This window comes from Camelus bactrianus, chromosome 15 (genome assembly GCF_048773025.1).
Source record: "Camelus bactrianus isolate YW-2024 breed Bactrian camel chromosome 15, ASM4877302v1, whole genome shotgun sequence".
In the NCBI taxonomy this organism is placed as follows: domain Eukaryota; kingdom Metazoa; phylum Chordata; class Mammalia; order Artiodactyla; family Camelidae; genus Camelus; species Camelus bactrianus.
In genome coordinates, this window is record NC_133553.1 from 30,685,472 (window position 1) to 30,704,594 (window position 19,123).

At 35.7% G+C, this 19,123-nt stretch overlaps 1 protein-coding gene across 17 annotated transcripts in view; it reads right to left on the reverse strand.

The window, feature by feature from the left end:
* The window catches only part of DTNB (dystrobrevin beta), a 211,754-nt gene that overhangs the window by 166,294 nt on the left and 26,337 nt on the right, over window positions 1–19,123 (reverse strand). For 16 of the 17 annotated variants that reach the window (XR_006722476.2, XR_006722474.2, XR_006722475.2 and 13 more), the window contains 3 exons: window positions 16,999–17,066; window positions 7,297–7,377; window positions 4,003–4,216 (listed from right to left, as the gene is read on the reverse strand). Coding sequence is in view for 14 of the 17 variants with exons in the window: in XM_074341764.1 (XP_074197865.1) it covers window positions 4,003–4,216; window positions 7,297–7,377; window positions 16,999–17,065 (362 nt within the window). In the remaining 3 variants the exon portion in view is untranslated. Of the gene's footprint in view, window positions 1–4,002; window positions 4,217–7,296; window positions 7,378–16,998; window positions 17,067–19,123 lie in introns of those variants that run through there. The other variant, XM_074341768.1, reaches the window with a different exon arrangement.

Genomic DNA, 19,123 nt, shown 5'->3' on the forward strand with positions numbered 1-19,123 from the left:
GCCAACAAACACAAGAAGAAACTCAGTAATCAAGAAAATGCAAACCAAGACACTGAGAGGTCATTTAGCAAAACTACAAAGGCTGACAATTCTAAGGCTTACACACTGTGGATCAAAAAGATCTTATGCACTGGCACTATCTGGAAAAATAATTTGGTATCTTCTAAATCTCAGTTCAATTCTAAAGCTGAACTTTCATATACCTCACAGTTCAGCAATCCTATTCCTCAGTTTAGAACTAAGAGAAACATTTGTATACATGTACTAGGACACACATGTAAGAATATTCCAAGCAGAGTTGTTTCTTAAAGCAAAAATCAGGAAAAAACCAAAATGGCATAGAAACACAACAGAACGTTATACAGCAGTGAAAATAACTCAACTACAGCTACAGGCATCATGAATCTTTAAAATATACTACTGGGTGAAACAAGTAAATCAGATAATAGCAGGTTCGGCACAGCACTCTTATAATTGCACAAATAATTAAAATCAAATAATACTTTGTTTATGTCTGTATATGTGGAAAAACGTTTTTCTAAGAAGCAAGGAAATGATAACACAAAATCAGAACAGGGTTCAAATTAGTTAGGTGCAGGTCAGTAGGATGGGTTAGAAGAGATAAATGTAAATTATTGTCAACGTTCAAGTTTCTGGGTATGTAGATGTTAATAACTTCTAACAATGAACAAGGGAAGAAGAGTATATACTAAGAAGACCAGTTAGAAGCTACAGCAGTAGTCCAGGCAAAAGCTGATGCTGGTGGTCTGGGATGGTGGCAGTGAGGATGGAGAGAAGTACACAAATCTGAAGGATAGTCCAGAGGTAGAAATGAAAGAACTTGATAACTGACAACTTGTGGGGGCTGACTGAGAAGGAAGACTTATAAATGATTCTCAGGTTTCAGGTTTAAGAAACTGGATGGACAGTAGGGCCATTTAGCAAGAAAGGGAACCACAAGTTTATGATGTATTGCAAGGAGTTCAGGGGTGAACACTGTAGTCATCACCTTCATACCGAGTTTAATCATCCCCAGTGTGAGGCAATATGCAGTGAAGGTGAGAATTAAACTATCCTCTGCTCTAGAGGCACAAATCCTTGGTTTCCACTAAAAAGCGTAACACACATATATGGCCCAAATGCACATTTCTGGAGGTTCAGGTACATCTGTTTGGTGCTGAAAGAAAACTGGCTCTTTCCCCCTACCCAGACTTGAAAAAGGAAGCACTTAGTAGCTGCCAGCAGGCATTTTCTGAAGTCAGCTCTAAAGATGAAACTGATATAAGAGGAAGGCAAAGCCAAGACCACTATAAAGAAATGAAGCCAGGGTGCTGATGGAACCAAGATCCCAGACTGGCCTGCCTCTGGCTCCTCCGTTATGTGAGCCTACATTCCTCTCACTGTAAAAGTCCATCGGAGTAGGCTTTCTATTGCTTACAACTGAAGACACTGAACTAATGCAGAGGATGGAAACAGAAAGGAGGTTTATAAATCACAAATCTAAATCTAAGCCAGCTGAACTGAGGAAGAATAAGGAAGGTTTCCTATCCCTCATGCTGGGAATTTGAGTATCTGTTACTCAAAAAAAAAATTATATATAATGTTGGTTAAAGTATCACCTGCTGTACCCTCAGATCAGACCATGTAACTAGCAATACTGTAGCAGTGAGGATCTGATAGAGGAAAAAATGAGGCCATCAGAATGTTTTGGCTATTCCTTATAGCTTTCATTGAAGTCCTATACACAGATGTTTATAACAGTATTCTTTGTACTTTTCAATGTTTTTAATTGTCAAGTGTGAAATATTTCAAATCCTAAGTACTGAAAAAAAAATCCTAAGAAAATACACACTTCAGGGAGAAAGTCTTAGACCCTATTTGTTTCTGGTGGTTGTTTTAACGTCTTACAATCTATTAGAATAAACAGAAACAACCTGGCCAAAAATCTGACTATGAATTTGGAGGCAAAGGAATTCAATAATTAAGTAATTATTGCATCCAAATTTTAACTTTGAGAAATTATGAAATACAAAAGCCTGAAAAGATCAATTAAAATAACAGAAATTCTACACATCAAAGGGACTCGCCAGCCTAAGTAACAAAGTGGCCTATCCACGATGGGATTACTACTTTTTGAAGTATTTAACAACAAAATGCCCTGATTTTCAAAAAATAAAATTCTGATAACTAGATCCTTTATTTTTCCCAGGACGTGAAAGCCAATTTCAAATTTCTGGAGAGCTAACTAAATAAGCTCTTACCATAAAAAAAAATAATATAACCTAAAAAAACCCAAAAAATAAGCTCTTACCATAGAACGATTTCAAGGTTAGTAAAGATGCGATGATTTATTCTGATGCCCACGTTCAAGGTTTTAGGCAGCACATGACTTGAGAATTACCAAGCTCACCACTGCCATACTATAGTCCCCACTCTTCTTAACTCTTTCATCTCTTTTTGTTTTCCCTAGTTCTCTTTAGGGTGCCCTTCTACTGATCTGTCTTCACCTGATTTACTGTCCATTTCTTCCTTTCCTTTGTCTCTGAATGTGTCCCAGGACGCTTCTCACCCTCTCCTCTTTCATCTGGTCTTCCCATTCTCCCTCTGCTATCTCTTCACTCTCCCTTCTTCTCCCTTCTTTAGCCGTAGTACTTATTTGGTATGGAATCAAAATTTATAATCTCTGCCTTATTTTTAGGCTGTAAGACAATTTTTATTTCTGACTTTAAAAATATTGTTTCTTAGGGGAGAGGGGAGGGCTCAGTGGTACAGTGCATGCCTAGTGTGCATGAGGTCCTGGGTTCAATCCCCAGTACCTCCATTACAAAAATAAATAAATACACCTAATTACCTCCCCCCATAAAAATTTTTTTTAAAATTGTTTCTTAAATTAATTTGTGTTGTGTTGACCCTGAACTGACTTACTCAAGTGAGTCAGTGTCAGGATAAGGTACTGTTTACTGACCACAGAGTGACAGTTTTTACTGAGGTTTTGGGATCAGAAGAGTCATTCCTTGGATAGTATAAAATTAACCTCCTGGATTAATTTAAATTGCTAAAAAGTGGTATTAGAATTCTAGAACTTATGTCTCATGTACACTCTTGTTTTAAAAATTCAGATTTCTTTAAATAAATTTTACTAAATGGATGGAATATCTAATTTGATAACATCTTATAAAAGTGTTGTGAATTTAGTAAGTGCCTATGTTGTTACTTGGCCTTGGCACTTCTATGATTTTACCATTAATTCACAGAATCCTCTATATTATAAAGTATTAGCATTCTACAAATATATGAACTCATTTTGTACAGAGAGAAAAATGAAGCGGAGAGAATTAATCCATCCAAATCAGATGGTACAGTACAGCAAGGATCAGAAACCTGAACCCATGGTTCCCAGAATATAAGCATTAACCTCTGTGCTTCCATCATTTACCATTTATTTTCTGTTTTTTTAATCATACCCAACTTAATTCTCCATAAATACAAATATAGCAACTCATTTCTGTTTTAATTAGGGGTATGTTTAGTTTTCTTCTATCATTGTAAGGTTTAGAAGAAAAATGTTCTACATCGAAAAAAATTAAAATAGAACCCTAAAAATAAATAAAGAGAAAACAGGTTACTATAGTCCAGGGGCAATTGCTGTTACATAATAAAGAAAAGTTAGCTTTAAAAGTCAAACAGGAAGCCTCATAATCAAATGTACAACTCAGCTATATTTCACTGGAAGAGAACAGCTTGACTAAGGTAACTACAATTTTACCAAACAATGTGTCTCAAGTGTTGTGAATCTCCCTAATATTACACAGGTTAAAATGTGACATACCCCAGGACAGTAAGTCATTCTGGCATCTAACCAGTCTTCAGTAGTGACTTAACACTGATTCATTTCCTTTTTAACTGTGATTCTAAGTTGACAACCCTTGGCAAGGCAGTACAGAAGAGGGATGATTCGGAGATAAACATTCTTAAAATGGAGTAAGCAGGTGAGGTACTAGCCTGTCATATGCAGCAATCATGAAGTTGAGGAGGAGGCTGATGGACTGCTCCACGCTGATTTGGTGAGTAGAAGGAAGGCGCTTGTTCAGCTGGTAGTAGATGGATGAGATGACGGTCTCGAGGCGGGACACACTTATTTCAGTGGTATGGTCCAGTGTATTAAGGCCATTGTCTCGGAAGGCTTCAATCATGTTCCAGATATCAACAAGATGGACTAGAACACAAAGAAAATAAACTGTCGGCAATCTAAAAGTTTTAATCCAGCAGAAAGATAGAAGAACTTTACATTTATTTACATCTAATAAATAGTGAAAGATAGCAGAATATGTCCCCCTAAAATATGCCACTCTGGCATAAGGATTAGTTTGAGCTAAAGACACCTGCAAAACAGCAGATGCCAAGAAGAGCACTCTGATCTCCCCTTTTCTTCCCAAAAGCTGGAAATAAATGTCCCTTGTGAAAAATGTCCTCCCTATTCCAGGAGGAAAGAAATGTCCTCAACACCAGAGACAGTGAATTGAGGCTAAGAGAAATCTGCACAGACTTTGTTAAAATAACTCTTATCTTTAGTCTCTTGATATATTTTAGTTACTTTTCCATAATCGCTACTCTTTGTTCAGCTTAGTACACAAGCACCTGGGCCTGCTCACTTCTTTGAGTCTTCATTTTCCTATGTGAGCTCCCATGTACATGTAAAATCTGTATGCTTTTCTCCTGTTAATCTGTCTTACGCCAATTTAATTCCCAGGCCCAGCTGGAGACCCTGAGAGGGCAGAGGTAAAATTTTGCCTCCCCTACAACAGTGTCAAAAACACACAATGCAAAATGTAACAGAACCTCAAAGAGACAAATTCTCAAACTTTGTGGGAGACAGTAACACACCTCTCTTAGCAAGTGACAGAGCAAACATACAAAAAAATAAGTATAGTCATAGACAATTAAACTCCGTGACTAACAAAGCATAATGGACACTATATGAAGTCTTGCCCCTAATGATTAGAAAACACGCTTTACTGTGACGAGCACAAAGAACAAGTACAAAAATTGACCTTATCCCAAGTCATAAAGGTAATCTCAACAAATCTCTAAGGATTGAAATCATACAAACCATGCTCTCTGATCAAAATGAAATTAAATCAGAAATCATTATCAAAATGAAAGCTTTTTATAGGATCATCAGATCCTAACCAACATAAATATGCAGTAATTATTAGTACAAGTAACGGAAATAAAGAAAGGTAACTGTCATTATTCAGAAATGACAAAATTATACACATTGAAAATTCACAGATTCTACACATATCATCACTAAAATTAACATTTGGGTATTTGATTGACTGCTAGATACGAGACAAGATATGAAAGTCCCTGTATTTCTTTACATCAGTAACAGATAATAAAATTTTAAAACACAATTTATACTAGCATCATAAATCATCAAAGATTTAGGAATACATCCAATAAAGGATGTACATCTCTACCGAAAAAATTTATAAATATAATCAGCAGAAATTAGAGAACTAAATAAACAGAGGGATATACCATGTTCATGGGATGAAATCTCAATATTGGAAATATGTTCATTCTTCCCAACTTGATCTACAGATTCAGTGTAGTTCCAACAAAATCCCGCAGGGGAATACATTAAAAGGGTAAATTTTACTACATATAAATTACACTTTAAAAAAGAAATGAAGAAGGAAAAATATCTCAGCATGGTTCTTCGTTTAATTTTATTTGTTTTTAGCACAAATTATAAGCAGATTCTAAAAGCTGTATGGAAATAAAAGTAAAAAAGCCAAGAATGTCCCAGATAATCTTAAAAAGAAAAACAGAACAAAGCAGGAAGACGTGATCTACCTGATAACAAGAACTTATTATAAAGCGATAACAGTGATTATTGGTATAAGGATAGATAAACAGATCAATGGAACAACGAGTCCAAAAGCAGATCTTACATATGGACACAGCTATGAACATTCTTGTACATTTCTCCTAATGAATATGAGGAAAAGATGTTTTTAGCAACAAAGAAAAAGAATGATCTTTTCAATAAACAGTATAGGGACAATAACATACATACAGAAAAAATTGAAATTTGACTCCTACTCATACTCTCTACACCCATAAAAAAATTTCAGGTGAATTGAGGAAACACATGTAACAAAATAAAACTTCGAGAACAATGCCTCTTTTACTTTATAGCCTGGCTCAACCCATTATTCTATGTTCCAAGAATAATTACAGGAAGAATTATAAAAATGGTAGTTGCTCTAGGACAGCGGTTTTCAAATTTTTTTACCACAACCCACAGAAATATATTTAAATCAACACACACACACACTTCTAGATGTATAAAAAACACGTTTCACAAAATACCTTACCACATTAAGCTACATTCTTTTTTCTTTTTTTTTCCTTTTCTCTATTATATGCTTTACATTCGGTTACAGCCTACCAAAAGGATTTCAGGAAACATTAATGGGTCACAGCCCGTAATCTGAAAAACACTGCTTTGGAAAACCAGAGAAGAAACATGACTTCAGTCTAACTGAAGTAAACTCTTCAGGAGAATTTTAACCTAGGATTTTTGAGTAGGACTTAATGTAGTGTAGAAGTATTTAGATCAGAAGTGACTTGCCCAAGGTCACGTGTTTATAATAAATGGTAAAACTGAGGTTTTCCCATTCCAAGGCAAGTGTCCTTTGACATTACACAAAACAGTTTTTCATTAAAATACATACATGCCCGTAAATGAAAAAGTACAATAATTCAGTCTAAGTTAGTTCATCTGCACACAAATTAAGAGAGATTTTATATGCGTGTGTCTATACAAACACATATATACATATATTTTATTTACTTATTTTATATGTAGCAACTGTGGAAGCAATTGCTTATAGAAAAGGCTGATGTGTTATATTAACTTTAATAAAGTTAATTTTTTATACCTTTATCAAAATATTAGTTTTTCTTTTCCTCTAGAAGCTGATAAGTTGTATTAATTTTGTATAAAACTTTTAATTAAAAACGGTGACAAGGAGAAATCAATTCTCCCATTGAGAGAATACTATACCAGTCTCAAAACTAGTTACATTATTGAGTTTCTTAAATATTTTGAGGGACACCCAGAATAAAACAAGTTCTCTCCATTTCAAAGCTTATATTCTGATAAATACTTAAGACAAAAATAATTAAATTAACATTATAAGATGACTAAAAGATATTAAAATCTTTTACACCATCAAGGGCTTTATTCATCTATCACAGAAATGAGTAGAAATAATGACTTACGGTTGCATCGTTTTTGTACAAATCGTAATTTGCAAGCTGTTCTGTATGTTGATAGTCGTATGACATCAAAATTCTGAGCACCTGAAAAAGGACAAGTAAAAAATCATCATCTAGATCTACCATTTAATTTCTACGTGCTGGCAAAGTGCTTCTACTCCACTGTGTTGGCACAGTCATGCCAATAGACAGCATGTCAACCAGGCCTTCTTTGGATGCAACACAAAGAGGGGAGGAAGGGTTAAGAAACACTTTCTGTGTGCCTTCTCCATGCCAAGCACTCTGCCAGTAGTTTTCCCTACATCATCCTGGCTGCCAGCCTAAGAAAACTCTGAGAGGAGGACCGCTCATGACTTGAATGAAGGAACTGTATACTCAGCAAAGTGAAGCAAACTGGTATAGTAGGAAAGACCCTAGCCTAGAGTTAGGAAAGCTAAATTCCAGCCCTAGTTTGCCCACCAACCTGCCAAGATTGCGGCCACATTATGTATCTCTTCTCAGCCTCAGTGTCCTCATCTGTAAAATGAGGGAACTGGACCAGCTGATCCCTAAGGTCCCCTTCTGGTGTGTGGTAGCCTGTATTTTTCAAAAAAATGGCCACAGTAGTATTTCCAGACCGGTACTCTATGTGCGTCTAGTACACTGCCCCTCCCCATCAAGAACTAAAGAACATGCCCCCCACTTGCATCTGAGGCTGTTCTGACTGTCTCGGTGAACAGAGTGTGGCAGACGCGACACTGCGCAACTCCTGAAGACAGGTGATGAAAGGTGGGGCAGGCTGCCCCTGCTCTCACTCTGAGGATGCTTGCCCTTGGAGCCCAGGGACCATTGTTGGGAAGAAGTCCAGACTAGCTGATGTGGAGAGACCACACAGAGATGCTGACGTGCGGAGGAACTGAGTCTATCAGCCGAAGTCATCAGCAACCGTCACACTTGTCAGTAAGCAAGGCCTCTAGTGATCCAGCCCTGAGACTTTGAGTCTTGCAACCGAGACCTCGGATATTATGCAGCAAAGACATCGGCACTGGATGTTGTTCTAATTTTAGACCCCAAACATTCATAAACAAAAAAAATGACTCTTTGGGGATAAGTGATATATAACCACAGTAACTATAACAAAGCCTAAATTACATGAGTCTACAAATCAAACTTTGTTTTCATGTCAAAATTTGCTATAAAATTCTCCTTGAATTTTAAGGTCACTTCAGGGAACTTTGTCCTCCAATGTGAGTTTTTCACTTCATCTATGCTGCCTTTGCAAGATCTAGCAGCAACTTTGACTCAATAAACGGAAAGTGAACTAGCATGAATTATCTTCTACCAATATTTATAGTCATCTCTCATTTCTGCTCATTTCACAAAATTTTTTTAAAAAGGAAGGATTTTTCCAGGTTTTTTGGTGAAAGTAATATTTATTGACCAAAAAGTGAAGCAAAGCTTTCTCTTACTCTCACTTCAACCTTTACCTTGATGTCACGATTAAAATTATTTCCTCCATCATCCAGTTCTCACAAAGCTTCTATCCTTTTATATATATATATATATATAGCCCTATTTTTTTAATATAAGAAGCTTTTTTGAAATATAATTCACATGTAATTCACCCATTCAAAGTATTCAATTTAATGGTCTTTACAGAATTGTATAACCATCACCACAACTGATTTTAGAACATTTTCATTATCCCAAAAGGAAACCACTTCCCTTTATGAGTCACTTTGCCCATTTTTTAATTGGGCTTTTATCTCTTCATTATTGAGTTGTAAGAATTCTTTGTATGTTGTAGATACAGTCCCTTATGAGATATATGATTTGCAAATTTTTTCACTCATTCTGTGGGTAGTCATTTCAATTTCTTGGTTGTTTGCATGAAAGCACAAAAGTTTTTAATTTTGTTCCAATATATCTACTTGTTCTTTTGTCACTTGTGCTTTTGGTGTCATACCCAAGAAGGGTTGCCTAACATAAGTTCATGAAGATTTATACTTATGTTTTCCTCTAAGAGTTTTATAGTTTTAGCTCTTACATTTAGGTCTATGATATACTTTTAGTTAATTTATTATGTGGTGTGAGGCAGGGGCTCAAATTCATTCTTTCACATATGGATATTCACTTGTTTCAGCACCATTTCTTCAAAAGACAATGCTTTCTTCATTAAATGGTCTTGGCGTCCTTGTGAAAAATCAAGTGAACAAAGATGTATGGGTTTAATTCTGAACTTTCAATTCTATCCCATTGATTCTATGTCTGTCTTTATGCCCGTACCACTTAATCTGGATTACTGTAGCTTTGTAGTTCTCAAATTCGGAAATGTGAGTCTTCCAACTTTGTTCTTCTCTTTTGAGATTGTTTTGGCTATCTTGGGTCCTGTGAATTTCCATATGAATTTTAGAATCAGCTCATCCATTTCTGTAAAGAAGCCGTCTTCTATGGGGATTGCACTGAGTCTGTGGATCAATTTAGGGAACACTGCCATCTTAATGATAAATTTTTCTGGTATCTTACAGGATATCTTTCCATTTATTTAGGTCTTCCTTAATTTCTTCCAACAATGTTTTACAGTTTTCAGAGTATAAGTGTTATACTTCTTCTATTAAATTTATTCAGTATGATTTTCTTTTACTCATTTATTTCTTAATATATTACTGTCTCAGCCTAAATATTTTAAATTCGAATCATTAAATATTAATTATTCAAAAATTAAACCAAACCAATGGTTTTAAAAAAGAATGCTGACAAATGTTCAAGGGCACTTAATAAGTAACCTGTTATTAAACTACTGCAGGTAATTTTAATGTCTAAATATTTATTTTTATGAAATATTTTTATGAGAAACACTGAGAAAACTAATATGAACAGCTAGGAAAGGAAAGTTCCATCCCCAGCTGACCAAACAGATAGACTACCAATCTGATTGACAAGACTGCAAGGCATTTATTAGGCCATGTTTGCTAGTGAAGAAGTAAAAGTGCAGGAAAAAGTCAGTGCACCTGTTGTAACTCACTCTCTTCAGACTTTTTCTCCAGTGCAGTTAGAGTCAGATTTGGGTACTGCAAAAGATGAAACAGAGCCGATATCACCCAAGTCCAAAGCTAGCTAGTTTAGGGAAGCAGGAAACTCCATATGCTTCAGCCCAGTTTGCCAGAAATCTCTACACTGAAGTATCAGGAACTAGTAAGAATCAAGTTATCACTCTGCTTTCCTCTGCAACTGATGCTTATGAAAACACATCACTCTAAACCCAATGGGGAAGAGGTAGAGATAACAGTGGGATGGTATAGGATTCAGAAATTCTAGGAAGTCCTGGCCATAATACCATTTTTTAAAATCTAGTAGCAGTCCAAATCCAAAAATAATTCCTAGAAGTTAAGATATAATCAATAACCTTAGAACTTTATTAAAATCTTATTGTAGCAACATTCAACCAATCAGGTACTCAAACTTCCCATAGGTTCTCCTCCTTCTGGAGCAGTTACCTTTACTGATTTCCAAAAGGAGAGTCCTCATACACTGCCTAAGTGTAGCCTTCAATTTTTTAATACTTCCCCTACATAAGTATCATATTGATTTCCTGATCAGAAAATATGGTAGTTTGGCACATACAAAATAGAAAAGCTCCCAGCAAAAAAACTGAAATGATCAGATTATCCCTTTGGGAATTCTGGACTTAAAAATAATTACTTTTCATTATCATTCATTTCAAGAGTATTTCATTATAAGAAATACAGTAAAATGTCATTTTAATTCTAATGTCAGACAATGTTTCAAGCTCATCAAAAATGGTACGGAGTCCTAACTAAATATCCAAGCAGAACACTGGCTCCAGTTAGAAAGCCCAGTGAAATTCCTGAACAGACAGGGGACAATATGGAGACACTGGGTACCCAAGAGGTACAGGAGAAAGACAGGGAAATGATAAGAAAGGATTAACCCTTCTTTGTACATTATGGCTCTCCTTATTCATGAAACTAGGATATGAATGTTCTATAGTATAACCAAATCCCAAGAAAAGAGAAGAGTCAAATGTAAGAGTTTTATTGTTATCTGTTTGTATCAGAAGCTTGTATCAAAATCTCCAGGGGAAGAATCCGCAATCCTCATTCTTAACAAATGTCCCTAGAGAGTCATATAAAGCAGCTAGTTTTGGAAAACACAAGACTACCCAACACAACTTAAAGGTTTGGCTCATGCACCTCTCAAATTTTACCGCACACCCAACTCCAATCAGTCTGGACTGCATACAATTACCCAAACATGACACGCCCTCCCACCTCTGGGCCTTTGTGATAGTGCCCCAGCCCTCCCCTCACCACATCATTGGGCTGACTCAGCCGAGACACTTCCTCCCAGATCCCTTCCTTGACCTCCCATGCTTCCCCTACCATGGCTCCCACTGCCCTATCATTCCTTGTTTCCATTTCCTGGAAACTAAGCTCCATGAAGGCAAAGACCCACTTACTGTTGTATTATTCATTAATATATGCCCCAAAGTAGGACATAATAAAACTAGCAACTAAGTATTTATTAGAATAAATAACTGAAAATTAGGAAGTTCTCAGTTGCCTGGTATAAAAGACTCTGATCTCCTTTTTCCTAAAAATATAAAGAGTAAATAAATACAAAAGGTTAGACAAACTATACAACTGTGGACACTAGCAAGGAAAAGCTAATGGGGAAGGTGATAAAAACAGTGGGGAAGCCAGCTCTGTTTCCTGGGTAAACATGCTGATGCTTTTAGCCTTCTTCAGGTAGGGCAGAGGATTCCAAACCATGTTCTAGGAAGCCACAGGATTTGGTGGAGGTGTTCAGCAGACCAATGGGAGGTATAACAAAGAAAATATACTTTGTTGAAAAAGGAATCTAACTGGGGAAATGAGGAGAAGGGAAGGAGAAAGGGGAGAAAGGAGAGAAAGGGGAGAAAAGATTATAAATCTAATAAATGTAAATAGAGTAACATTTCTGAATTGTCTGAAAATTTTTACAAGCACTTCTAATGAGGAAAAAAATTTTTTTCAAAAAAAATTAGTCTGAATAAGCAACAAAAATGAACATGAATGACTTCCTCATTTTTTTCTTGGTGGTACAATTAAAAACCCTAGGGACCAGAGGTGAAGCCAGAGGTCCCAGCAGAGAGGAAGGTACAACCACTGAAGGGTGACTCCTTCAGCGGATGAAGTAGGAAAAAAAGTTTAAAAATTCCACAAAAGGAAATGGTAGAGACACATGCCTAGCGCCACCAAAATTTAGATTTAAATTTTTTTAAATAATGGCAAGCAAAGAAAGTGATAACCAAATAGGTTGGATAAAACAAAAATTGATTATACAAAATAAAGTCTAATATGGAGTTCAAAACATAATACAAAAGACAGCATATATTTCATAAAAGAGGTACTCTAAAATATTCTAATATTCCTGTATTACTTTGAACAAAGTTATATTTATTGATAGGATCTGGACTTCATTTTAATTGATATTAAAATTTCTGGGGTAACCACAAAAAGAATAGAAAAAGAACATAATATAACTCACAACTAAGTAGAGGGGAAAAGTAGAACAAATGGAAGGAAGCTCAACTCATCTGAAAGAAGTCAAGGAAGGAGGAAAAACAGAGAAAGGACAAAATTGAAGTACAAAATAAAACGTAAGAAATAAAATATATCAGTATTCATAAAAAAAGTTAAACAGAATAAATCCTTCAGTGAAAAAGCCAAAACTGTCACAATGGTCAGTTTTGTTTTGTTTTCTAAATAAACTAACTTATGCTGTTTATAGGAGATATACATAAAACATAAGGATACAGAAAAATTTTTTAAAGAATGAACAGATATACTGTACTAGGCGTGTAACCAAAAGAAAGCTGGTATAGTTATATTAATATAACACAAAAACAGACTCACAGTGGGAAGGGTAACAGCTCAGTGGCAGAGCACATGCTTAGCATGCATGAGGTCCTGGGTTCAATCCCCAGAATCTTTATTAAAATAAATACATACATACAGTATTTTTTTTAAACTAGACTTCACAGCAGAAAAAAAAAAAAGCATTACTAGAAAAACAGGTACCCATATAATGACAACAGATCCAACTTCCTAGGAAGGCATAACATTTTAATATATATACACTAAGAACAAAAGCTTCAAAACACTGACAAAACTATAGGGGGAAAATTTCAAATCCACCATCAAAGCAGAGATTTTTAACATCTTTTAATAATTAAGATCAACCAGTCAAATTAGTAAGAACAAAAAAGATTTTAATAAAACATATAACAAGCTTGACTGAGATAATAATGCAGAGAACATACACATTATTTTCAAGCATTCGTGGAATATTTAGAAAAACATATAATGGAGAGGACCAATAAAGCCAAAAGTTCCTTGAGAAATACAATAAAAGTGACATTTTGGGGAAGGAAAAATAAAACCAGAACCTCTGAGCACAAAGGCCTGGTGTCAAATATTTTATAGACTCATCTAGACAGCTTTTACTTTAGCACCAGAGTTGAGAAATTATCACCTTTCATTTTTCTTAGTAATTTTATATTATGTAAAAATTATAAACTATCAAATTTTTCTATGTAATTTATTCTCCTCTTCCTTTAATAAATATTTATTGAGTTGCTGGAGCTACCATGATAAATACATGTGATTCTTACTCTTGTGATGCTTAGAGTCTAGAAGATAAAATACTAAGCAAAGAAAGAATGAACCAATTCCATCACTAATGATGTGTCAGTGTAGGTCCATCAATTGTAAGAGATGTTCCACTCTGGCGGGCGGGGGTTGATGGTGAGGGAGGCTATGCATATGTCAGGGCAGGGGGTAAATACGAGACAGCTCTTAATTTTGCTATGAACTTAAAACTGCTCTAAAAAAAATAAAGTCTTAAAAAAAAAAAGATATACATGTAGTTACCTACCTAAGTAGAAGTCTATAAACTAACCATTAAGATTAATAAAAGAGTGAAGAAAGATCATTTGGTTCAAAACTGACATACTACAATCAACCCAACACCCAGATGACAGGGCCAAGTAATAAGGCTGGCAAAAGGTGACTTTTGCATTCTTACAAGGTAATTATGCTGGAGACTTGGGGTGATGTTGACAATGAGATTGGGGCTTCCAACAGCATGTACCACTGGTACCAGTGCAATTCTTTCTGTGAAGAAATGGAGTAGACTCAGGGAGCCACCTCCACCAAACATCATATCCTTGAGTTTGTTACAGAGAATGGTAACTTATACAAGGTTTATGTGTCAGTGATAGCATTCACTAAAGAGTAAACTCAATTCTTTGCAGAATACCCAATTTCTACTTCAAATACCTACCCTACCACGCTCTCTCATATGCCCATGTAAGTGTACCTACCCTCTGTAATTCTTAGTATCAAGAATTACAGTTTATTTGGTTTCTGTTTTTGTCAGTTTCCCCTTAAAATGTAAGCTGTGGGAGAGAAGTCAGGGACTGTGTTTTGTTCTCCCCTATAACCCCAGCACCTAGAATGGTGCCTGGAACATAACAGATTCTCAGTAAATGTGTTAAAAACTAAATGAAAAGATGACCCCTATGCTGAGTCTTGAAGGGTAGGCAGGAGCAACAAGCCAGATGAAGGCGGAGGCAACCCCATACACAACAGCACAGAGAGAGGAAAACCACCATCTCTCTGGGGGAAAGCCAGGCCAGGACTGCTGGAAACAACACAGATGGTGAGTGATGGAAATCAGAAACTTGTGAGCCAAGGAAGAGTCCAAAATGGCCTCATTGGGCAACTCAGGAGCTCGGGCTTCTTCAGGACAGTGATGAGGAGCAACAGAAGGGATTTAAGGAGGAAGTAACCTAAGGTTTATATAGTTCAGTCTGGTAGCATCAGAGATCACCGACTTGAGCGTCAAGACTGAAGGAAGGGATCAGAAACTGACTGCTTCCGTTTAGAAAAGTAAAAATGATTAAAATATATATATATATTAACTATAAACACAGCTAACCACATTAAATAACTACGGTTCTGGGTCAAGCATGGCGTGAAGTGCTTTAGTCCCATTATCTCATTTAATCTTCACAATAATTCTATGCAGTAGGTCCTATTTTATGGATGAGGAAATTGTAAGCCAGTAAGTGAGGGAGCCAAGATGCAAATCCAGGCAGTCTGACTACAGAGCCTGGATTCAAAGCCATTATAATTTGAGGGACAGACCGATTCAAGACTCACGAGAGCTGCAGATACTATTATACATAAAGTGGATAAACAACAAGTTTATATTGTATAGCACAGGGAACTATATTCAATGTCTTGTAGTAACCTATACTGAAAACGAATATGAAAACAAATATATGTATGTACATGTATTACTGAACTATTATGCTATACACCAGAAATTGACATTATAAATTGACTATACTTCAATAAAAAAATAATAATAAATAAATAAATAAAACTAAAAAAAAAAAAAAAGACTCACAGGGGAAAACTCAGCTGCGCTTTGTAATTTCTTTGGTGGAGGAGGGTGAGGTGGAGAGAAGTGATTCCAAGGTGCCCAGCTTAGATGACTAGCAATGAGAGACTCAGAACTAGGAAAGTCGTTAAAGATCACCCAGATCAACTGCCTAAGCCAAAAATTTCTTTTTCTGCCATCTTTAACAGACAATTATCTAGGCCCTGCCTGACAGGACAACACAGATCTGAGTTGAGTCAAACTCTGCTTCCCCATTACTAAGACTCTAACAATTTAGAAAATCTTGATAGTTGAAAGGGTCTGACCTGCTGATTTTCACTCCATGATATGCAGAATTCTAGAATTCTGCAGCTACCTCGGGGGTATCTCAAGCTGACTCCCACCTCCCTCCTCTGGCTTCACCAAGCAGCACCAATTTTACAACACTCATGTTGAAGGTCCTTGTAAGCTCTCATTGGGGAAAAAAAAAAAAAAGCACAATGCTCTTAAAAGGCTTCACAATCACTGGCACAGACCAATAACCCCATTTCATGGTTAATGAATTTGAGGTCCGCCAAGCGTCAGTGCATTGGTCAAGGCCATGCAGTCATGGTCACATCGACAAGTAATTGCAGACCAAACCAACCCTCCGAACACTGGGAACTACCCTATTCCTCCCAGCCATCTTTTTTTTTTTGCTTGAATTTTATGTAACAACTATATAAGAATATGTAAGAATATAGGAATACATAAGAATAGATAAGAAATATATAAGAAGTTTTAACAGATTTTAAAGTGTATACAGTAAAGTAATATACCAAAGTACACATTCATGCTTTTAATTTTTCCTACAGCTGTAAGTGCTGTGCTAACACTTAGTCATCTCTACCTTAGAACCTTTATCTAGTGGGAGGTAATTTATATAATGCATTAATTATTTATCACCACCTGCAAGCTCACGGTAACAATGGAGTTACAGCAAGAGGTTTAAATTGACAGGCAAGCCTTAAACCCACAGATGATCTAGGTTAACATTTCTGCTTTATTATTTATGATCTTGCTTAAGAAAGAAGTTCAAGTCAATTCAGTTAAAATACGTGCTCTGTCTTGGGGGTTCTCCAACTCCACGATTCTTTAACCCCCATTCTTCCCTTTCTAAAGCTTGTAACATAAAACTTCTAATTTTTTAAAGCTATGACTTGATAAGGGAGAGGGAAAAAAAAATGCCATTCCCACACATACAAATAAGGATTTCTAGAAGCACTCGAGACTCACGCATTTCTATGAACAGCTGCCTCTTCTCTGCCATGGTCTTCCGCTTGTTCCCACTTTCCTCAATCATCCTAGAGACAAAAAAGGATACAATAAACCACTATATAATTTGACAATTCAACCAAGTGCTTATCATGCTATTGTGAAGAAGAAATTAAGTTGTATAAGCACACATTAAGAGGGTAGCAGTAAAAATAAAGTGGAAGCCCAATATAGAAAAAGATAAACTGTGGTCCCTCTATCTGATAGCCTTGAAATATCAGAGTCAATACTTAAATGAGCTCGTACACTTGCTTCCTTTGCTGAAAATAATGTCTTATTGCTAACTTTATTTTCTCTGCAGAGTCCTAGATTAGCTGAGACACAGTTTCCCATATACCTACTGTTTTACATAGATAAACATGTCACTAAATATAAATTTAAAATAATTATAATGAAGAGCTACAAAAACACATAAGGATAATTAGCTTATATGTAAAATATAAATAAAATCTTTTATTTTTATATTACACAGTATTAAACAAAAAAGTATTCATCCACAAACTCAAACAACTCCTAAACATAATTATTTTGTCCCATGATTTAGGCTATGCCAGTCATTTTGTTTCTATGCATTATCTCATTTAATCGTCCCAACAACCCTGGGTGCTGGTATTTATTATTTTATTATTTTTATTATTATTATTCCCATTTTACAGACTGGGAAACAGATGCCGAGGAAAGAACACTAACTTGCTCAAGGACATACAACTCAGAAGCAACAGAGTGGAATCCCAACCCATTCATTAAACTTCTTTCATAATTGTTGCTTCTACATGCATATTTTCAAATCTCTATGCCTAAAAAGCTGGAATACAAATAGCCCATTGCATGGACCCTACTGATGCAAAATTCATGGCAATTTCAGCCAAACTTTGCCTTACTTTGTGAAGAAAAATATCTAGACAATAGCATAAGCTAAATGATTTCCCTAAGCAGATTAAACTGCTATAATCATGGAGTGATTTATCTAACATATTCTCAAATATGTTAGAATCACAAATTAAGTGATGACTACACAAATTACATATCCATTAAAGCAAACTGCCTGCCAGAAGTTTATAGATAGATATATCCTAAAGAAAATTTAGAATGTAAATATATATCTTAACATTCTGCAATTAATATTTTTATCACTAAGACTGACCCTTAGATCATTTTGAAATGTTATCAAATAGGCTTTAACATACATAATGGTTTCTTTTTTCTTTTTTTAATTAATAGACTTAATTTTTTAGAACAGTTTCAGGTTCACAGCAGAATTGAGCAGAAAATACAGAGTAGGCACAAAGCCTTCCTCACCCACACATATATACTCCCCTACCCTCAACATCCCTCATCAGTGTGGCATATTTGGTACAATCGATGAACCAACATGGACACATTATTATCAACCAAAGTCCACAGTTTACATTAGGGCCCACTCTTGATGTTGTACATTCTATGAGTTTTGACAAAAGCATAATGACATGTAGCCACCACTATAGTATCATACAGAATAATTTCATTGCACTAAAACTCCTTTGTGCTCCACATGATTTTTTTTTAACAATCTGCCCCCAAGAGGAAAAAGTTTTAAACAGAAAGAAAATAAGACAAAGAAAAAGCAGCCAGAAACAGCACAAATCTACTGAAATCTAGGTCCTAGAGAAAAAACAGGAGCTGCTATCTGCAGTTACAAAGAAAAGAAAATATTCAAAAGTCTGCTCCCTCCCCCTAGTCTTGGTCTCTCACTAGATTAATGCAAAATTTAAATGCAAAACACAGATTACAACAAGAGAATCACAATGTCCTTTATAATATATATCATTTATTATATCCTTTTTCTACTTTCATTATTTTTTTCTTAGGTTTTTTTTTGGGGGGGGGTATTTGGTTTATTTATTTATTTTTACAGGTCATACTGGGGATTGAATCCTGGACCTTGTGCATGTCAACCGTGTGCTCTACCACTTGAACTATACCTTACCCCCTTACTTTTGCTATTTCTTTACATCATTTTTTTTCTGAAAGTAAGATCTAAGAATTCCTGGAGATCCCTAAGTTCTTCACGGTAGTTTTCTAAATTTTGTCTTTATTTCCAGATTAA